Source organism: Pongo abelii, chromosome 6 (genome assembly GCF_028885655.2).
Source record: "Pongo abelii isolate AG06213 chromosome 6, NHGRI_mPonAbe1-v2.0_pri, whole genome shotgun sequence".
In the NCBI taxonomy this organism is placed as follows: domain Eukaryota; kingdom Metazoa; phylum Chordata; class Mammalia; order Primates; family Hominidae; genus Pongo; species Pongo abelii.
This window is the reverse complement of record NC_071991.2, coordinates 30,016,248-30,039,087: the sequence shown is the minus strand read 5'-3', so window position 1 is coordinate 30,039,087 and position 22,840 is coordinate 30,016,248. Positions and strand designations below refer to the sequence as shown.

Sequence of the window (22,840 nt, the reverse complement as noted above, 5' to 3'; positions counted from 1 at the left end):
TATCCACTTTCCTGAACCTGCCCCTGACAGCCAAGTGGAGCACAACAACAGAGATGAACCTCAAAACTACTGTGCTGGGACATAAGGCTTGCTCAAGACGACAGTGTGGTGTGAGTCCATCTATGTTCTAAAGCAAGCAAAGCTATTCTGTAGTGAAAATGGATCAGGACAGCAGTTGCCTCTGGTGTATGGGGGCAGGGATCGACTGGGAGGGGCATGAGGGATGACAGTTAGGGTTTCGATCATGACAGGAATTCAGATTACTCCAGTATGTGCATTTGTTAAAGCTCATCAATGCTACACTTAAGATTAATCCTCTCACAGTTTGTGGATGTTACCTTAAAAACAACAATGATGACTGCAAACTAATATTGAACTCTGGTTAGTGATACACCAATGTGAAGTATAGTGATGTCTCTACTTTACTTTAAAATGCATCCAAAAGCAGACTAGAGGACCACGTCTGACAGACAGATAAATAGATATGTGATAAGGTGAATGTAGTAAAATTCTAACATAAGGATGTTTGCGGTACAATTCTTTCAGCTTTTCTATACATTTATAAATCTTCATAATAAAATTTTAGGACAAAAAGTTAGTGCTTTGAAGACCTAAGTCATAGGGCCTGCTGTTCTTGATGCAGTAGAATTTGTCTTCAGATTTGCAAAGGGTAGGGCAAACCACCAGCATTTTGTATGGAACTTGATGCAAACACTTTTAATTATCTGGTTTTCAAATGCATAGACTTAAAGTAATATCAACTCTTTCTTTGAATAAACTACTAAAATACCTAGTCTTAAATAAATATTTTTATGTAATTCTTAAAGTACTATGTATTCATTTTTCTTTCTTCTTTCTTTTCTGACTTGATAAATACTCTATAAAGTAACTGTGTTTAATGGCCAACATTTGAGTAAGTCCATATGCAGATCCAAACATCTCAGTCTAGACAATAACTTAACACAATATAGAGTGGCTGACATCCCCTAACATCGGTCATGTTATGCTGTGTTGCTGTCACATTCTCAATAGTTAACTTTAATAAAAGAAAGTCAAAAGCTTATATATTTATTCAATCTTCAAAACATTTCTGGGAGGTTGTCTTCGTTAATTTTATGTTGCTATATCAATATCACAGACTGGGTAATTTATAAAGAAAATAAATGTATTTGGCTCATGGTTCTGGTGGCTGGGAAGTCCAAGGGCATGGCACTGGCATCTGCTTGGCAGCTGGTGAGGGCCTTCATGCTGTGTCAATCTACAGTGGAAGGTCAAGAGAGCATGCATGTGAGGTGGTGGGGAAGAGAAAAAGGGGTTTTAACTCATCCTTTTATCAAGGACCCACTCCCATGATAGCTAACCCACTCTTACATGAATGGCATTAATCTATTCCTTAGGGCACAGCTCTCATGACCTAATTATAATACCTCTTAAAGGTTCCACCTCTCAATACTGTTGCATTGGTGATTAAGTTTCCAATAAACACACTTTGGAAAACACATTCAAAGCACAGCAGAAATCAATGTTATTGTCACCATTTTCCTATTTGAGGAAAGTATGGCACAGAGAGCTTGGAGAAGTACTTCAAGGTCACACAATGAGGAAGTGGCTAAACAAAAACCTTATCTTAGATTAATTAAAAACCTCTTGCTCTTTGCAGTTTTCTCTTAAATCTACCTAATTTGTGACTGTAATTTTTAAGTAATTTACTCATATAAGTGATCTCACATTAAATTTTCTCGTTGCTTTATATTTCTAACATGAGATATTTGGCATAAGGATGGAACCAAGATCATACCTTGTTTTAATTAGAAAACCTAGACCAAGTCATTCTGATCTTCATCCTAGATTTCACTTAAATGCTGCTGTCTCCTTTTGGGTATATGACAGGGGAAAGCCTCAGAAGAAACAACCTTATGTGTTTTCTTTTGATACTTTAGTAATTAACCAAGGATAGTATTCAAGATTGACATGCCTTATATTGAATCAAATAGCATATCAACTGCCTTCTTATTCTCAAGAACAGACATGTTGGGTAATTGGGCATTTAAGTTTCTTTGCAATTTTTTCTATTATTAACAAAATTAATGAACAACATTCTGCATAAGGTCTGTTTCCTCAGAATATGTTTCCCAAAGTGGAATCATCATGATGTAGAATTTAAGCATACTCACTTGTTTAAACAAATTGTCCTGTTGCTTCCCAAAGTGTTTTGTGAATTAAGATTTACATCAAGAATATATAATGTTACTGTCTCCCAAATACAGGATCTTTTTCTGAATATAAAAGTTACTCAGGCTAATTGTAGACAATGAAGGGTCATTATCTTCATTGATAATGAAGTGCTTCTGATACTTGTGTTTTTATTCATTTATTCAAAAAGTGCTAAATAAGCCCTGAAGGGGCTTTCAGGGGGTCATTTGGGGCTTATTTAGCACTTTTTGAATAAATGAATAAAAGCACAAGTACAGTTTTTTTTTAATCCTGTTTTCTATAATAGATTAATCTTAAATGGCATGTTTTCCTTTATTTTACTGACAAAAGTTACTCACTTTTTGATTTAATAATACAAATTCTTTGGTTCAGCTGAGAGAAACTTGCAAGCTGACGTCCTTGATTATTTAAAATGAAAGCAGCTGCCTGTTTTCATCTCTCTGCATCCTGAAGAAACTCTTCTGCAACGTGTTCCAGCCCTAGGTTCTAGTTGACCCTGTTCATCTGTTTGGCGTGAGGGGCCCAACTAACACTTGCGGCTACCTGGACCACAGCCAATCTAGTTGGAATGAGAGTTAGAGGCCATAGTCTGTCAGCTGGGAAAGCAGCTTTTATTCCAAGGTGTGCCACCCAAAAGGCCACACGTTATTGTCACAACCTTGTACCTATATCAGTGCTGACATATTTAAGGACCTTAGAATTGGGAAATCAGTTTAGCCCTATCTGCATGTGTAGCAGACAACCATACAATTGTTCCAACTTGAGGTTGCATTCAGAGCAACCTCATTTCCCCCATACTCCTGGGGAAAAGCAGACCAGAGACGCTGGGTCAATCCAGGGTTATGGTTGGAAAAATGATGGAAATTCTGCCCCTGGTGATAGGAGAGAGGGACTCCATCTTGTCAACTGTCATGGTTCCCATGTGAAAGTTATCGTTATCACTGAAATTGAATGAGAACACAGAAGGGAAGAACAGGGAAATCCCCACAGAGTTAAAGAGGATGTGAAGATTGCTTCATATTTAATGTTTGTGTAAGTGCTTTGGGTTGGTTATGTGCTGTCTGAACATGTGCTCATTTCCATGGCTCATTGCAAGGGCAGACAGTCCAATGATACTCTTTAGAATCATTCCCATGGGGAAGGAACAAAGAAGCCTGTAAAATAGAAATGCACATGTAAAAAGCGTTGAAGAAAGTGCCAGTGTATTGATTTTGGCCATGGTTTGTGCTCTACCACCCGCTTACTGTGATTGCAGAACTGCCTTTGCAGATGAGGAAGAACCTGGCAAGGCTCAATCCAACATCCAAAGCCAGAGGCCATATTTCGTCACTCTTAAGATAATTTGGGTTCAAATTATAGTCCCTTTACACACTCTCTGCCTCAAAAGCCCCAAGACTCTGTTTTGTTATGCTTGCCTAAACATGCCTTTCAAAGAGCTAGTTCTGTAAATACAACTTTATTATAATCCTCTCCTTAGCTTTTAAAAATGGATCACCGGGTCCATTTCTATGGTCCAACTTTGTCCCTTAATTTAAAATTTTTTCTTGGATTAAGTTTGATGCCTTGAAACATTAGGGACTCAAGCATACAAGATTGTGTGCTGGTGGTGAGGGAAGTAACTGTGCCTCCCCCTGTGCTGGGTGGATCAACACAGAGTGTGGACGAGCATAGGGATGTGTGGGTTTCTCACTAGCTGAGAGTGTTTTTAAATGTTGTATTTTGATGTTTGTTATTTTCTGAATATTCTACAGTTAGACCTTTGATTTGTTCTTGATGGCTTCATTTGAATAACATTTTAATCTCCAGCCAGTTAGGTTTTTAATTTACACTCTTGTCGCTGCTTTTACGTGTATAGTTTGTGTACACTACTGCCCAGTGTATGTTATGTTTGTAAACAGTCATTGCACCCACAACAATGTGACATACTGTATTTTTGAGAAGTAAAAAGTTCATTATATAGTTATTAACTCAACCCTCAGTTATATTAGTGAAATACCTTGTGAAATTTATTTTTTGCCTACTGGAGCTCTTACAGGTTAATCCTGTCTTCGAGATTTTCATAGAATTTTCAACTACCACCCACCCCTTTAAATTTCAACATTTTTTTATTTTGGCATTTTAATGCAATTCCATGCATTATAGGGACAAGCTATCTCTTCTTATGAATTGCACCTTACGTAAACTTAAAGATCTTTTATCACAAATTTCTTTGCTGTGTCCTTTAGTGAGAATGTGTATTATCAGTCACTAAAGCTCACAAAGTTAGTAAGCTTTGTGCCCAGATGACCGGGGCAGGAATGGGTGAGTCTCTGTGTGGAGAGAGTGAAGAAACTGCTAGCCTTATTACCTGGACCTTGAGGGATTGTTTTATTTTAGTTTTTCTGCATTTCTCAGTATTTCATGTGATATCTTTTTCTTCCAGTTTGCCAAGGCACGAGTAACAAGCTCACGCAGTTGGGCACTTTTGAAGATCATTTTCTCAGCCTCCAGAGGATGTTCAATAACTGTGAGGTGGTCCTTGGGAATCTGGAAATTACCTATGTACAGAGGAATTATGATCTTTCCTTCTTAAAGGTTGGTGACTTTGATTTTCCTACACAAATAAAATTGGAGAAAATCTAAGTGGAGAAAGGCCTGGGCAGAATTCCACTTGAAGTATTTATTTTTGCTATGGCAATGACAAGTCTTACAGAGCTACAAATGAGAGTTTTATGAGAAAGCCATTTTACCAGCTAATGTCAAGTAATAACTAGAAAAGGATATCAAATAGAAACAGGCTAATCTGGAGTTCCACTGTCATCATAGACACTGACGTTTATCCCTGACCATTGCCTCAGTCATGGTGTGCTGCCATACTCGCTCTTAAAAACTTTTTTTAAAAGCCCTGCTTTGCACCATTTGCCTATTTCCTTAGTGTAAATACTCCTACCATAGCTGATTTCAAGGCACCAAGAGTTTCACCCAGCTGGTCACAGAATTCTTATTTCACAATAGGCGCTAATGACCCCATAGGAGCCAGCTCTGAAGGCTTCAGAGTTTCACTGAGCTTTGGATGGGGTTTACTTAGCCTTCTTCTGTTTTTCTTTTACCTTTCCTTTTTAAATAAGAAATAATGCAAGACAGATACAAAGTAATTCTTTTTAATTTCCATTTTCACTGGAGAGTGTTGAACCCCGTGCGGCATGAGAGCACAGTGTTCCAGAACAATGCTTACTGCTCATTATCACAGGGGTCAAAGGCTAACGTGCAGGGATTGTTGCAGATCGTGGACATGCTGCCTCCTGTGTCCATGACTGCAATCATCTACCTGTTTTACAGCTGTTGAGCACTCGTGTGCATTAGGGTTCAACTGGGTGTCCTAGGGCTCCCTGGACCCATTTTAGACCTTGAGTTCTTGAGTTCCTCAAAAGAGAAATCACGCATTTATGTTTTCCCTTCTTAGACCATCCAGGAGGTGGCTGGTTATGTCCTCATCGCCCTCAACACAGTGGAGCGGATTCCTTTGGAAAACCTGCAGATCATCAGAGGAAATATGTACTATGAAAATTCCTATGCCTTAGCAGTCTTATCTAACTATGATGCAAATAAAACCGGACTAAAGGAGCTGCCCATGAGAAATTTACAGGGTGAGAGGCTGGGATGCCAAGGCTGGGGGTTTATAAATGCAAACAGCAGTTCCGATGGCTCCCAGTGAGCTTGTCACTCAATTCCACCTTGGAGAAGACTTTTATTTTTATCCAGTACAAGTGCACTGAGTGCCGGCTGTGTGTAAGATACTGCAAGGGAAGTTACTGAGAAGATGGCAGATACTGGAATGGGAAGATTTAAGCGGGGTACCAGTGTTTACATGGACATGAAAAAATACAGAGAGATAGTAAGAAATCGTAAAGATTCTGAGTAAAAGAGAGTATGACCAGACAAGCTGGGCAGGAATCAGGAATCTATATGTGCAGGCAGTGAATAAACTGGCAGTCTTATTACCTGGACCTCAAGGATAAAAGACATACAGTAAAAATCAACCCACATTGAGGACAATTTCCAGAAGCGCGCTGCTACACAGAAAGCCCTGTGTAAAGTAAGTTAAGGATAGAGAATGAGGTGTTCTAGAACTTTGAATTTTTGTGAGCAGGACTCGTGAGGTTCCTGTGAGAGGAAACAATGAAGGATGATAGAAGAGAAGGGAAACTGATTTTAAAAAACTGGAGACAGCAGTGATTGTGCCTCACTGTGCAGTAGGTTTGGGGCCAGCAATGTTAAATTGGTAACTTCATTTAACGCCCACAACCTTTCTTCAAAGTAAGCATTGTACAGATGCCCCTTGACTTATGATGGGATCCTATCTGGCTGGACCCTGCCGAGGGTGAAGGCGTCATTAGGTCGGATTTCAGGGCTAATTGAATGTGTATTGCCTTCACACCATGACAAAGTCGAAAATCTATGTTAAATCATGGTAAGCCGGGGACTGGCTGTGCTCTGCCATCTTACAAATAAATAAATGGCAGTCAAGTAACTCCCTTGAGGCCTCCAGCTCGTGAATGGAGAGGCCAGCTATGGCCACCACGCTCTGCCCCAGGGCGCTCAACGCCCCTCCTGTGCCATGCAGCTCTGACAGGGAGGCAGTGCTGGTAGGAAAGGGGTGTGATGAAAGGGGTGCCCAGCAGAGGGAGTCATATCGGGAGTGACAGGAGAACAACAGGAGTGCAGCGCTGGGACCCAAGCCAGCACCTCCGGTCATGGCTCCTCGGTTCACCGCCTATAAAATTGTGTGGTTCCCCCACACCCCCTGCTGCTCAGAGCAGCCGCTCACATGCTTGTGCTGTGCGTGCCTCCTGTGAGATCGCCTGGTACACCGGTTCCTACAGTGCGCCTCACACGCTGTCTCGGAGGGAGGCAGCCTGTGCGGGTGCCTGGACCTCGGAGCCAGACCCTCTGGGTTCCTGCCCGGCCCCGTCCCTCAGCAGCCAGACGGCTGCGGAGCACATTCTCCAATCCCTCCGTGTCTCTGTTTCCTCATCTTCAAAAATGTGGATGGCATAGCTGCTAAAAAATGGTGACATACTTCCTAGGAGGTGCAGAAAATTACGTGACTGTAGGAACAGGCCTCAGCAGCTCCTTCCACTTCCTTGGTATGATTGTTTTTTAAACCAAGGCTGGGATTGTATAGATGCAGATTAGTTAATGTGATACCATTAATAGCTAACCTAGTGCCTGCTGCAGGGTGAGCCTCCGCTGAGCCACCGGGAAGCGGCTCCTGCAGCCTCCCTCACCTGTGCTGGCCCTCCTCTGGCAGTCACTGCCTGGGGTGTGCTGAAGGCCCAGCTCTGACTTTCCCTCTGTGCTCTCCTCGCCCCGCCCCCTGCTCTCTCTCAGCTCTTTGATCTGTTGTCCGAGCTGCCACAGCAGCCTGGACAGCCCTGTTGGTGTTTCCAGCCCTGTCCTCTCCTGAGTTCCATCCACCTGTACATGGCTTTCTCATGAGTGTTTTCACAGATGATTCTGCTGTCATCTCCAACCTGATAAACAAAGCACCACGATTCAGCCCTCATGACCCCAGGCTTCCTCCCTCAGTTCCTTGCTTCTGCGCATCCACTGAAGAAGCCTGTTCCACTGTTTCCCTGCACTGGGTCTCCTGTCTGCAGGAAGCCTTCAGCCCTCACTTCCACACTCCTCTAAGATGTGTGCCTGTCCCCTCCTGGGGAAGCTCATTTTCCTAGCAGCCTCCAGGATCTTCACGGGTGAATCCCTCCTTTCCCATGTTGGTACTCTGTACACACAACATGCCCATTCCCCACCTGGGGCACTGGGCATTGCTTCATGAAACAAAGGTCGATTTTTTTCTCTATTAAAGTCACAGATGCTCATTGCACCATTGTGAGAATGAATGAAGATAGTGCTTATAAATCAGCCAGCAAGGTACCCAGCCTCGCTGTGTGTCAGGGTCTCCCTGGGCATGAGGTGGTTAGAGTGTGTGACATGTCTGTTCCCAAGCCTGTCAGCTCCCAGATCAAAGCCAGTGGATCTCATTCATCCTTGCAGCGCCCACAGCACTTGCACAGGGTTTTGTACATATAAGTCATTCTGTCAATGTTCATGTTTAATGTCATCAATGGAACACTCCCCCTTTGTAAAGGCTTGAATGGGTTCATCCCTGACTTTTCCACATCTTCTTAGTTCTTCTTTGGAAACAGCTGTACAGTTTCACCATCCTGTGCATCCCTGGAGTCTACCTGTCTCTGTCACACATTCAGATTCTTCTTGCTTCGTGTCACTCTCATATCCTTTTCTCTAATGAAAAGCTCCGCCTGGGCATGCAAGGTGGAGCCCTGGATGCCAGCCCCTCACCTGGCATCCGGGGCTGTAGCACTGGGGACCTGCCTCCCTGCCCTGCCTACCCCCTACATCATGCAACCATTCTAGTCCAGCCAATCAGCCCCTCGGGACCCGCAGCTTACCACATGCATATCATTTATGCTCTGACAACTGACTAAACCATTCTCTTCCTTCCTCCCCATATTTCTAAATTTCTAATCATTGCTCAAAGCCCATTTCGGAGAAAACCCTAGCTCCTCCATGGTGCCATCATTAACAATTTTATCTGGCCGCCCCCCGGGAAGTTCACTGGGCTAATCGTGGGACTCTTGTTTGCACCATGGCATCTCTTTAGCAGAACATAAATGTGAAGAGCACATGCATCCTTCATGGGAATTTAAAGGAGCTGGAAAGGGTGCTCACTGCAGTTCCATTCTCCCGCAGAAATCCTGCATGGCGCCGTGCGGTTCAGCAACAACCCTGCCCTGTGCAACGTGGAGAGCATCCAGTGGCGGGACATAGTCAGCAGCGACTTTCTCAGCAACATGTCGATGGACTTCCAGAACCACCTGGGCAGCTGTAAGTGTCGCATACACACTATCTCTGCCTCCTGCTCCTATGAGGGAGAGCTCTATAGCACTGGGGTGAGGGAGAGAAGCCATGTTTAGTAAGTCACATTAATCAGAAACAAAAAGTAGTAAGCAAAATATCTGACCGCTAGAAGAGCATGTATTTACCACAGACATAGAGATCTTTTTTTGTGGCGGGTGGCAGCCCAGCTGGTTGGCAGTGCAGGCCGCCGGAGGCAGATCCCCTGCTGGGACAGCAGAGCACTTGTGTCCTGAGAAGAGCTGCTGTTCATGGGGTGGGCAGCACCAGGGCCTCTCCCAGCCTGCCCTGCTGACACTGGCCAGACTCCTGCATGCTTCTGAGTCTCCAGAGTCTCCCCGGCCCTCCTGAAGCACCAGGGCTGAATCCACCCCCAGCTGAGGGCGTGAACACTGCCACATGGAGTCACACACACAGCTGGGCACTGCCATGGAGAGAAGTCTGTCCATGTTTCCTTGAATACTGGTGGCCTGGTCCCTGCCCCGTTCACCAGTGAGGCAGCCTGTGGGGAAGCCTGGCAGGGAACTAGGCGCAGGTCAGCGTGGCGCCCTGGCTGAGGCCAGCGCTGATGGGGGACTCTGAGACGCAAGCTCACACTCACCCAGCTCCCCTGGTTTGTGCCGGTTCCTGATCGCCCGGACTTTCTGTTCTTTAGAGTAAGAAGTGATCACCATTTCCTGCTTCTTTATTTCTCCACAACTGTGCAGTGGATACCTGTTTGTTTTTCTGCCCTCAAAAAAATAAAAAATAGAGCTGACGTGAATCTTCAAAATCATCAACTAGAGGGCTTTGGATTTTTGTGTATTTGTTTTATTTTTATTTTATGGATAGATTGTGATGAAATGCCCATAATACAAGATTTTCCATCTTAACCATTGTAAGTTATAATGTCTGTGGCATTATACATCCACATTGGTGTGTGGCCATCCCCACTGTCCACACACAGAAAGAACTCTTTTATCTTGCAAAGCTGAAACTCTACCCATTAGACAGTAACTCTCTGCTCTCCCCTCCTTCCCAGCCTCTGGCCCTGGCAGGCAACAGTCCACTTGATGTCTCTATGAATTTGACTACTCTGGGGCTCTCATACAGGTGGAATCATGTAGTAACTGTCCTTTTGTGTCTGGCTTATTTCACCTAGCCAAATGTCCCGAAGGTTTATCCATGCTGTAGCACGTGTTAAGAATGTCCTTCCTCTTCATGGCTGAATAATATTCCATTGTATGTTAACACTACATTTTGTTTGTCCATTCACCCGTCTACAGACACTGGGGTTGCTTCCATCTTTTGACTGTTTGAATAATGCTGCTGTGAACATGGGTATTGAGGCTCTTTGTTTTATAGATATATTATTCCACCAGATACCCATCCTGACACCTACTATGTTTGCAAGAAACCAAAAGCTTTATTTTACATTGCAAAATTTTGTATTATGAGATCAAGGTTAGCATTTCCTCAGCTGTCTGGTGGACAATGGGGAGGTTAAATTGTGCACATTTTTTTTTAATGAACCTGGAATGGTTATGGGGCCAGTGTTTGCCATGGATCAGGTCAGGCAGCCCACAATGGCAGGTCTCCATGTTCTGTACAACAACTGTGGGAAAGACCCACAAAGAAAGTGCTGGAAAGGGGAATGACGGGTAGGTTCATGCAGTAAAAAGATTCAAATACTACAGGGCATTGAACTATAGGCCAATATAGCATTGCTTTAAGAATAAACAAAAATAAGACAATAAGAATAAGCCTAGCAAAATCAAAAGTCTATAAAGAACTGACATTTCAAGCCAATAAGGGAATAATTCCTTATTCAATAAATTGTCTGGAATGACTTAACTATTAGGGGTGAAAATATCAAAGTGAGAGAACTATAAAGGGTTTTTAAAAAGGAATTAGGTATGTTGGCTTAGTCGCATTGGAGAGTGCAAATTCACCATCAACCTGATACCTGAAATTTCCTCCTTACCATCTAGAGGCAAGTTGGGAATGCTGCCAGGCTCGTGTGGTAAAGGAAGCCCCTCTCTTGACTGGTGCTTTACGGCTACACATTCCTGCTCAGAACGGATCTCATTTAGTCTTCACCAAAAAAAATCTCATGAGATGATTTAAGTGTTTTATGGACAAGATGTCTAAGACTCAGAAAAATTTCACAGTGTGCCCAGCTTTTATGTTTATGTTGAAGTTGGGCATTAGAAGTTAGAATGAATGGGTTTACTTGAGAGAAAATTAAAATAAATCCATCACCCACTTCGTGTAATGTAAATTCCAAATACATATTAAATACGCATAATAAAATATTTAATATATATGTAAGTGCCAGAAGGAAACATAAAGATGAATATTTTGTAATATCAAGTTGAAGAAAAGCCAAAATCTGACATCATAAAAGAAAACTTTCATGTAAAATATGTTAATGGCTACCAGGAAGATATTGTGCAATGTCTGATTGCCATGAAGAGGGTTAATATCCTTGCTCTATCACTCCCTGAAGTCATCTTTAAAAGACTAAGAAAAAGATGAATCTCTTAATAAAAACCTGGCCAAGAACATGAGCAGCCTCTCTCTCTCACTCTTCCTCTCTTTCTGTCACACACACACGCACACACACACACACATACACATACAAATATGGCTAGGAGATAAAGTAAAATGTTATTTCTAGTGTAATAAGAAGGTCAAAATATAATAAGAAAGCATCACATCTTCCTTTCCAAAGTATTTGTGTTCCTTTCGCTTTCAAACACCTGGGTCAGCTGGGGTGTGGAGAAACAGAAATTCTCATGTTCTGCTTGTGGGCATATATGTTAATAAAACCAAGCTTGGCAATATGCCTGCAATATGTATCTAAAGCTTCAAAGTATGTATAGCTTTGACCAATGAATATCACATTTAGGAATAAGAGAAAAAGAAATAATAATGAAAGTGAAAATCATAAGAGATGTAGAAACATATTCTTATACAAGAATTCCTTGCAGCCTTATTTATAATAAATTTTGTGAACAAATTATATATCTAAAAATAAGAGATTGGTTGAATAAATTATGCAGCAGCCATGCTATTGATGCATATTCATGGGCATGGAAAGCATAGAAGCATATTTAAAGGCATGGAAAAATTGCCATGTTTTATCTGGGTTTTTAAGGTTATAACACAATGTATAGTGGGATTCCAATTCCTGTATATACATAGACTTATATGTCTATATTGATTAACTCTGGATGAGTCTCATGTCTTCTTTTTGCTTTCTTCTGTTATCCATATTTTATATGATGTGCCTGCATTTCTTTTTTATAATAGATGGTCAATACTAGAATCATAAACAGATCTTAAGTTTGTTTATTGGCAAATGTTTCCCGTTAGAAAAAGATGCATTTTTCTTTTAAACATTTTTATTTTATACAACGATTACATGCTTATAATAGAAATTTGAAAATTATATGTGAGTACAGGGTAAAAAGTAGAAAGAATGGGATTGCACGCTACAGATCTAGCTGCTTTTAGCATACCTCCGTATGACCTTGCTTTCTCTAGACCTCTGTCGCAGTCTCTCTGCCTCCCTCCTCACAACATCCATCCCCCGCTGTCACTGTTGTGATGCCAGCCTCCCCGGCCTTCATGACTCTAAGGAGCACCAGCGCGGCATTAGTGCCCCTTGCCCTTGTGGTATCCTGGCTTCATAGTCACATGGGAGATCGATCGTCAGCTTTCCTGTTTGAAATCTAAATTCTTCCTGACTGCAGGGGACCTCGGGACCCATGAACACCTCTAGTTTACTATGTCTTCACAGTAAAAGATATCTGCATGACTGGACTCTTTAACAAATTTGGTGGTTAACCTGCTCTTTCTATATAGATATAGCACTTCAACCTTCAGACTTCTCAATACTGATAAAAAGAAAACACGACAGATGAGAGGAAAACCTTTGCAGCTGTAATTTGTAATTGGCCAATTATAAAAATTGACCAGATAGCTAAGGTTTTACACAGTCATTAAGGTGATCTGCACTGTTAACATTTCACCCTCTGTGCACCATTCTGTGCTTCTCTCTGGTTTGGAGTCTAGAAGGTTTTATTTACAGGCCATGACTTAACAATCCCAGAACGGCTGATACATGCAGCCACTCAAGACTGGACACAGCAAGGAAGTAGTGGGTCCATGCCAAAGACTCAGCCAGACGAGACACTCTAGCTGTGGCGGGAGATGCCAGGGAATTCTCCAAGCCTAAGCAGATTGTAAACAAGGAATCTCAAATTCATGAAAAATTCTCATTTATGTGGCCCGTGTCAGTAATTACTCTCTACCTCAGTTTCCACAGCTGACATGTAAATAAAAGCAGTTCATGGTTCATCTTCTTTTCCTATCAGGGTCTCTTAAGTGATTCTACAAACCAGCCAGCCAAACAATCAGAGAATAAGTTGAAAAGATTGTCTTCATTTATTGAACATGCTTAACTCAGGCCTGGGAAAGGGCGTCATCAGTTTCTCATCATTCCTTCCCTTTCACTGAGATATGCATCTATTACTTTTACATTTCAGGCCAAAAGTGTGATCCAAGCTGTCCCAATGGGAGCTGCTGGGGTGCAGGAGAGGAGAACTGCCAGAAACGTAAGTTGGTGAACAGCCTCAGACCATGTGTGACTGCCCCTCTCTTCCTTCACTTGCTTAGGTGATTGGATTTGTTTTCCCTTTGAAGACTCCAAAGAGTTATTTTATTACAGAGCCAGATGTGAACCAGTAGGTGAAGGACAGTCTTGCAAATCTCACCACATGCAGTTAATCCAGGGTGGGCTATTTTGGGCGCTTCAGCCTATCACAAATAAGTGAACATCAGCAGGGGCCAGGCACGGTGGCTCACGCCTATAATCCCAGCACTTTGGGAGGCCGAGGCAGTCGGATCACGAGGTCAGGAGATTGAGACCATCCTGGTTAACACAGTGAAACCCTGTCTCTACTAAAAATACAAAAAATTAGCCGGGCGTGGTGGCGGGCGCCTGTAGTCCCAGCTACTCAGGAGGCTGAGGCAGGAGAATGGCATGAACCTGGGAGGTGGAGCTTGCAGTGAGCTGAGATTGTGCCACTGCATTCCAGCCTGGGCAACAGAGCAAGACTCCATCTCAAAACAACAACAACAACAACAACAATAAGTGAACATCAGCAGGTACCCCAGCCCTGTCCTCTGAACACAGCACACTTTCCCGGAAATGGAAGACTTGTCCCTGTTGACAGCAATCACCAGACTTCTTGTTTCCTCTCCCTCCCTGGCTTTCTTTGGTACCCACCTACACAGAAGCCTGAGCACGGCTTCTCATGGGGACTTTTCCATGTGGACCCTGCTGTACGATGGAGAGGGCCATTCTCCCGGGTACGGCTGTCTGGCTCAGCCTCTCAGTGGCCAAGGAACCTGGGGACATGAGCTCAAAAACGGACACTATGTCCTTAAGCTGAATTGTGGGGGGGCTCTTAGGCCCTTCTAAACACTACTTCCCAGCAGGTATTTTTGTTCTTTGCATGTGCTTCCTGCATTGCCCAAGATGTATCTAATTATTTAGCAGGTCTCAAAGTCTAGACTTGATCTGACGAGTTCTCTTAAGTGATTAAAAATAAATCAGGAGAAAAAAGAGGCAATCAGAAAAGGGCATGGTTTGACACAGCTTGAATGTGGTTTCGTTGGAAGCAAATGTGTCTTCACTTTTTTGTGAAAAAGTCTGCAAGTGCTCTGCGACGTCCCTGGGAAATGATCCTACCCTCACTCTTCAGCTCACGGGGGACCTTTGCTCTTTTTCAGTGACCAAAATCATCTGTGCCCAGCAGTGCTCTGGGCGCTGCCGCGGCAAGTCCCCCAGTGACTGCTGCCACAACCAGTGTGCCGCTGGCTGCACGGGCCCCCGGGAGAGCGACTGCCTGGTAAGATGCCCCTCCAGCAGCCTCCCTGGAGCAGGCTGGGGCTGCACCCTCCCCACCCACACCAGGACAGAAGACTTCCTGTGGGGGAGCTGTCAATTAGCATTTGTAGTAACACACAGGATATTGCCCTCTGCCTGGTGACAAAGTATCTTTAGTATCCTGCCTCCACCACTCACTGAGACCTTGGGAAAATAATGGGACCGCCATGCCTCCATTTCCTCACCTGACAATGATGCATAACAAAGTCTCTCCCAGTTGAATGCTTAAATGACGTGATGCCTGTGATGTCCGTCATTAGGACCTGGGCACAGAACAAATACTAAATACTACATGCAAGTATTTGTCATGAATGTGCCTTGTTGCCAGCAGCACACTCTCTTTATTGTTTGACTTCGGCTATACCTCTAGAGACTTGACACTGTGAGGTCCCTAAGAGACCCATGGAGAGCCACACAGGTCTCGCTGGCTGGGGCTGCCTTAGGGCCTCCTGACACAGATCCCTCGGCTCCTCCACCCCTCTCAGGCACCTCCTGAGCTGCGCCCTGCCCTCAAGGGGCCTGAAGTACTCACTCTCACCCCATTACTGCAGAAAGTGCCAGCAGAAGCCTTTCTGCCTCAGCGGGCTCTGGGCAGCACTGGAGGGTGCAGGTCAGAAGCATCTTGGAAGTCCTGGAGATGCCAAGACTGGTGGATGTGACTCCTGGAGTGGGAGCTGGTGTGATGAAGCCCTCCCTAAAACTAAATCCAGAGCACTCTGTGGTTTCAGAGAAGATTCCTAAATTCCAGAGGTTGGACCCAGACCCAGGAATTGTGACTTGGTTGGCCAAGCTGTTTCTAATGTGAGCCCCAGGGAGAAGACTGTGCGTGGGGTTGCTCCTAGGAAGATCCCCCGCTGTATTGGGTCTGACCCTTTACACGGCATTGTTCTAGCAAGGTTTTCTGCCATTCAGCAATACATTATAAAATATACCCTCAATTGTACTTTGTAAGGAAAGCCCAATGTCCTTTATAAGGGAAATTAAACATAATTTCATTCCATAGTCACCGCTATAATGTGTGAACTCCATCATCTATACGTTAGTAAAGAGACGTATTTTTATCATAATCCATAAATTATGATAGGTGGGACAGTGCACCTAAGAAAAAAATGGACTTTTTAGAAAAGGGTCTTTCTGACTCTGCAGAGGGCGCCAGCTGGGTTTTCCCACACTAGTTGAATACTAGGCTGTGAAGACAGTAACTTGGGCTTTCTGACGGGAGTCAAGGCAGTGCTGCGTTTCCTCCATGTGCGGCGCTGAGTGTACTTACCTCACTTGCCCAGCGTGTCCTTTCTCCTCCATAGGTCTGCCGCAAATTCCGAGACGAAGCCACGTGCAAGGACACCTGCCCCCCACTCATGCTCTACAACCCCACCACATACCAGATGGATGTGAACCCCGAGGGCAAATACAGCTTTGGTGCCACCTGCGTGAAGAAGTGTCCCCGTGAGTCCTCCTCTGTGGGCCCTCTGACTGGTCAGGCATTCTTGTCCTACTTTGTCTCCTGCTGAGCCCTGGAGTATCCCATCTTGGAGAGCCTTTGGGTGGATGTGTTTGCCTCGTTTGGGGGAGGCGACCCTGTGCCGTCCAGGCGCAGAGGCGAGAGGCTGGTTTGCTACCGAGGAGCGGGCAGGTGGTGGCTATCTCCACCCATGGGGGCTGCTCAGTGCACAGGGCAGATCTTGGTGGCCAGGCCACCTCACAGGAGAAACACCTGCTGCTCAGCCCTCACCACTCATCCAGCAGCCACAGCTGTGGATATTCAGCTGTCTGCTAGGCACGAAGCCGTGGGCATGTCACTGTTTAGTGCTTGTGCCAAGCAGATATTTAATAGACCGAAATCAGAGAGTCTATCAGAACACCTGCCTTCTTGAGTGGTTAAAATTCTAGTGAAAGTTATGCCTCTTAGGAGTATTGCAGAGGTTTTTTGTTTTTATTTTGTTTTGCTTTAATGGTTTGGGTTTGAGTTTTGCTTGTTTGTACTTACATTTGTACTGGTGGCTCCAGGGTTTAGGGAAATTGTGACATAAAATAATTCCTGACAGAGAAAGCAAAACTTTGTCTAATGAAAGAGTTTTAGAAGCCACTCTTGATCTCTAGAAGGAGAGATTAACTGAGAAAAAAAAAATTGAAAGAACAATTATGAGGGGGAGATTTTACCCTGCCAGATTTGTGTACATGAAAAATTTTACACTCTGTATGGGGAAAAAAACACAAAATAATAAGCCATTATAAGATAAATGACAAACGAAGCTAAAGAAAAATGTGCCACATATTTTTCTGTGATGACACAGATATAGTCTTTGAGATAGAGCTTAATAGAGCTTTAAAATCCATAGGAAAACACTTCGAGCCTGAGATACCAAGACCAGACAGTTCACAGAAGAATCACCAAGGTCCTATAAATATTTTTGAGGATCTTCTTGGGGAACTTAAAACAGGAACAGGCCAGGCACAGTGGCTCATTGGCTCATGCCTGTAATCCCAGCACTTTGGGAGACTGAGGGGGCTGGATTGCCTGAGGTCAGGAGTTTGGGACCAGCCTGGCCAACAGGGTGAAACCTCGTTTCTACTAAAAATACAAAAATTAGCCGGGTGTGGTGGCGCACACCTGTAATCACAGCTGCTCAGGAGGCTGAGGCAGGAGAATTGCTTTAACCCAGGAGGCAGAGGTTGCAGTGAGCTGAGATCACACCACTGCACTCCAGCCTGGGTGACAGAGCAAGACTCCATCTCAAACAAACAAAAAAGGAAGACATAGAGCTCCTAAAAATAACACAGAAGTCTGCTATTAACACAAATGAATTACTTTAAAGGTGAGAGCAGGTGGAGGAGACGGCTGAGGTGCCTGCTGGGATGCAGAACAGCTGGCCCCTCAAGGGACCCAGTGTTTCCTGCCATGATGAAACACCTGTATTGTCCACATTGCGGCCTAGAATTTTATTAAACTCTTGAACAGGATTCCTTTTCTATTTGCAACCTTTCATTCTTTGTCCTTAAAGTAAATAAAGCCAAAGGAGGACGGAGCCTTTCCATCACCCCTCCAGAGGAGGACCCGGACCGTCTGTGTGAGGCCCGAGCACCTGGCGCCACCGTCATCACCTTCCTTTCATGCCCTCTTCCCCAGGTAATTATGTGGTGACAGATCACGGCTCGTGCGTCCGAGCCTGTGGGGCCGACAGCTATGAGATGGAGGAAGACGGCGTCCGCAAGTGTAAGAAGTGCGAAGGGCCTTGCCGCAAAGGTAGGAAGCCCGCCGGTGTGCGGACGAGGCTTGTTCTCAGCTGCTGAGGCTGGGCTCTCATGCCACCTCCAAATGAACACATCTTCCTCTTCTCATTAAAAAACAACTATACATATCGTTTCTTTAAAACAGAAGATAAAGCTGTAAAGCCAGGTTAGGCAATGGGAAGGCACTGAAGGTTGTGACGGGGTGGGGGGCTCTGATGAGAACAGTCACAGAGCCAGCCCCTCAGCAGCTGCCAGGTGCCCCAGCCCTGGGGAGAATCCAGGGGAGGCAGAGCTGGAAGCAGTCCAGCTCCACGCGGCCCATGAGAAATAATGAGGAGAACGCAAGGTCGGTGTGAGGTGACAGGGATGGCATCTCCTACACTGCTGTAGCCCTAAAGTGTGCTACAGGTCCTGGTGTCCCCCCTTCCCCCCTGCACTCTCCCCAGCCCCTTCAGTGTTTGTTGAGTGAATGAAGGATGATGTGGCAGTGGCGGTTCCCGTGACCGGAATTCCTTCCTGCTTCCCTCTGCCTGTGGATCCCTAGCTATTCTTAATCCAACAAATGTGAACGGAATACACGTCTCTCTTATCTCTGCAGTGTGTAACGGAATAGGTATTGGTGAATTTAAAGACACACTCTCCATAAATGCTACGAATATTAAACACTTCAAAAACTGCACCTCCATCAGTGGCGATCTCCACATCCTGCCGGTGGCATTTAGGGGGTGAGTCACAGGTTCAGTTACTTGTATAGAGAAAAACAAAATCTGCCTTTTTAACTGGTAGAGATTGGTGATCAATAATCACCCTGTTGTTTGTTTCAGTGACTCCTTCACACACACTCCACCTCTGGATCCACAGGAACTGGATATTCTGAAAACCGTAAAGGAAATCACAGGTTTGAGCTGAATTATCACATGAATATAAATGGGAAATCAGTGTTTTAGAGAGAGAACTTTTCGACATATGTCCTTCTCCCTTGGAATAAAAACATTTCTTCTGAAATTTTACCATTAACGGCTGATGTTTTGATACTTTTCAAAAGTGCAGTTTCCCCTGCAGGTAAAAGGGGACACGTTAAGTCCAGGCTTGGGTCATTCCCTGCGCGTGTGAACGCGCTTTCTCCCTCCTGCCCGGCCCCAGCCAGCTGCCTTGGTGGCCCATAACCCTTGCGGGTACAGGGAGGGGACAGGGGTAGGTGACGGGCAGCCTGGGCCTCAGGCTTTTGAAACTGGACGCCAGAGCCCTGTGGGGCCACGGGCGAGCCTCGGGTCTATGACTGCCGCCTGAGCTCCACTTCCTTCCTCTCTCAAATGGGAAGATTAGACCAAAATAACAAGACTGTTTTAAGGTTGGAATCAAATAAGGAAAATCTGTAAAGCTCCTTGTATGTGATACCAGATCCACAATTGGCAGATAATCGCAGCAGGAGCCTCTTCGGGGTAATCAGATACGGGGCGCAGCAGGGGTCGCAGGGCCACAGCCAGCGGGGCGGCGGGAGACATGCGGAATCGCTGGGGGAGGCGGGAGGCAGCTGTGAACTCTGGCTCGGCCTGCGTCCGCCCATGCGCATGTACACTCAGAGAAGATGATAATGAAAAAGAAAGCAAATCCAATTTTCCCACTCACTGTTCATATAATACAGAGTCCCTGAGAGTCTAGAGTAATGTCTCATACAAAAAAGAAACTCCTACGTGGTGTGTGTCTGAGTCTTTCTTCTGCCTTACAGGGTTTTTGCTGATTCAGGCTTGGCCTGAAAACAGGACGGACCTCCATGCTTTTGAGAACCTAGAAATCATACGCGGCAGGACCAAGCAACAGTAAGTTGACCACAGCCAAAGCCTGGTGGATTACATTTGCCTTTTTAGTTGGAAATTAGGCTTAACAGGAGAGTTGCTAAGATAGGACACAGAGCTCCTGCATCTCTCGCCGGCGTTCCCGAATGCTATCTCACATGAGCAGGCACAAGGATCAAGACTGAACGACCATTGGCACAGGCTGTCCGCTAAACCACAGACTTCTCAGCACTCGCCAGTGCTTCTGCTTCTGTGTCCACTCCAGATCCCACATTGCACTTAGTTGTCCAATCTTTTCAATCCATTTCTAACCTATATTAGCTCCTGTGTCTTTCCTTGTCTTTCATGGCCTTGACACTTATAAAACGTGTGGGTCAGGTACTTTGCAGACTGTCTAACCATTTCTGTTCAGCTGATGTATTCTCAGGATGCAGTTGAGGTTATGCACATCTTATCACGGGGACCAGAGAGACTTTTTAGCACCACTCTTCAAGAATTTCCGCTTTTTCAGTTTTGACAGTGGAACAGACATGCAGGTGCTCACAGACAAGCATTTTTAATATGGTAATGGTAATCATCAGTTTAGTGGTGTGGAGGAGGAGGTGGGAATCTCTCAGTGAAACCTGCCTTGGAAGCAGCCTGGTTATGAGAACTGCTGCCTCTACTTGACTCCTAAAGCACTAGATAATACTGTGCAACACTAAAGAGAATAAGAGTGCATGAAATATGCATTGCCTCCCATAAACTCCCTTGGCTCTGAATCTCTGATACTAATTATGTGGCTACCGTTGCTTCCCAGAAAGGCCTTTTTGCTCTAAATTCTCTGGAATACTTTCTTTGACCAAGATTCTTATAAAAATAAGAGACTTAGAGCAATTTTCTTGGATGGCTGGTATGAGCCAGTTGGCTTAGTTGTAGGGATTTAAACAAGATAAGGGTTACTTACTTTTCACATTTAATGAGAAGTCTGGTGATTCCAGCTCCTACTGAGACAGGGTGGCCACAGGTTCCAGGGCGTGACTCACTGAGGCCCCAGACCTGCCCTGCAAGGAAAATCTGGCTCTGCCCTGGTGTCCTGGCCTCCCTGGGCATATGTGGGGGAGAATTCCTAGTGGTATTGGTTACAGGCTCCTATGCAAGACCACTCATCTGTGTAGGAGAAAGGAAAAAGATGGGGGAAAGAAGAGCAGCAAGGAGAGGAGAAGCCTCTGGATGATACTCTAACCCCCTGCCATCCAACACCTGAACATCAGTCTCTTCATCCAGTGCTCTCAGCTGGCCCAGCCCCCAGCCTGGGGTCAGATGAGAGCTTCCTGCAAATGCAGATCTCTTTCCTGTGGCTCCTTCTCAATTACAGACAGCTCCTCCACAAGGTGCACTCTGGCCTTTTGCTCCCTCCCCAAACCAGCCCAGCCCCCCCAGCCTGCATCATCATGGTCCTGCAGGGGCTAGAGGTTCTCACACCCATCGTGGTCTGACAGAGGCTGGTGGTTCTCACACCCATCGTGGTCCGGTGGGGCTAATGGTTCTCACACCCGTCGTGGTCCAGCAAGGGCTTAGTAGTTCTTACACCCATCATGGTCCTGCAGGGGCTAGAGTTTCTCACACCCATCATGGTCCTGCAGGGGCTAGAGTTTCTCACACCCATCGTGGTCCTGCAGGGGCTAGTGGTTCTCACACCCATCATGGTCCGGCTGGGGCTAGTGGTTCTCTTGTCCACTGCGTGCCTTCCTGCTCCTCCAGGTGGCTGAGGACATCCCCCCTTCAGTCTGAATGACTTCCATCCAGTCATCTGATACACACATTGGACCACCCAATAGCATCCTAGCGTCATGTTGGATGGTGAAGAAAATGCCACAGTTCCTGCTCTCAGGACCTCACAACCTTGGGCATAGCTTTTTGGAGGAAGGCCCCACTTCCCAGGCATCCCTCCCAGACCTGTACAGAGGCCCCTGCTCTGTACATGTTGCCCACACTCACTGTGCTCTTCACACCGGCTCAAAATGATCTGCTTACGGGGTTGTGTCACCACCAGATCAAGGGTCCTTGAGAGGAGGAAACATATTTAACCTGCACAGAGTTTGGGACAGAGAACCTCAAGTGTTTGTTCAATAAATATATGAATGGATAGAGGAACAGGCTGGGTGGTGGATAGATGGACGAACCCACACCTTTGAAGTGTATTTGGCTGTTTGAGAGGTTAGAATATGTTCTCAATTTCCAGGCAAAATGAAAATGGAGAAAATATAATGACATTAAGGTATTTTATTCATCCTCCCCATCTGCCACTGGGTTAAAGATACTAAATAAACAAGGAACTAGCTTTTGCCTGGAGGAACTTAAAAAACACCGGCAGTTTTCAAAAGTTGCAGTGTGTGCCTCCCACAGCATGACTTACCATCATTGGAAAGCAGTTTTTAGTCAATCAAAGGTGGTCTGGAAAAACAAAGTTTTCAGGGATACATTGTTTTTATGATTTTTCACCACATGATTTTTCTTCTCTCCAATGTAGTGGGCAGTTTTCTCTTGCAGTCGTCAGCCTGAACATAACATCCTTGGGATTACGCTCCCTCAAGGAGATAAGCGATGGAGATGTGATAATTTCAGGAAACAAAAATTTGTGCTATGCAAATACAATAAACTGGAAAAAACTGTTTGGGACCTCCGGTCAGAAAACCAAAATTATAAGCAACAGAGGTGAAAACAGCTGCAGTAAGTCACCACTTTCTGTTTTGTTTATGGA

General features: G+C 44.9%; 1 protein-coding gene across 2 annotated transcripts in view; it reads left to right on the top strand.

Annotated features, from left to right (window-relative positions):
- The window catches only part of EGFR (epidermal growth factor receptor), a 196,374-nt gene that overhangs the window by 120,507 nt on the left and 53,027 nt on the right, over window positions 1-22,840 (top strand). For both annotated transcript variants that reach the window (XM_024249444.3, XM_054559164.2), the window contains exons 2-12: window positions 4,637-4,788; window positions 5,657-5,840; window positions 8,968-9,102; window positions 13,665-13,733; window positions 14,914-15,032; window positions 16,375-16,516; window positions 18,198-18,314; window positions 18,900-19,026; window positions 19,126-19,199; window positions 20,031-20,121; window positions 22,610-22,809. In XM_024249444.3, the coding sequence (XP_024105212.2) occupies window positions 4,637-4,788; window positions 5,657-5,840; window positions 8,968-9,102; window positions 13,665-13,733; window positions 14,914-15,032; window positions 16,375-16,516; window positions 18,198-18,314; window positions 18,900-19,026; window positions 19,126-19,199; window positions 20,031-20,121; window positions 22,610-22,809 (1,410 nt within the window). The remainder of the gene's footprint in view (window positions 1-4,636; window positions 4,789-5,656; window positions 5,841-8,967; window positions 9,103-13,664; window positions 13,734-14,913; window positions 15,033-16,374; window positions 16,517-18,197; window positions 18,315-18,899; window positions 19,027-19,125; window positions 19,200-20,030; window positions 20,122-22,609; window positions 22,810-22,840) is intronic.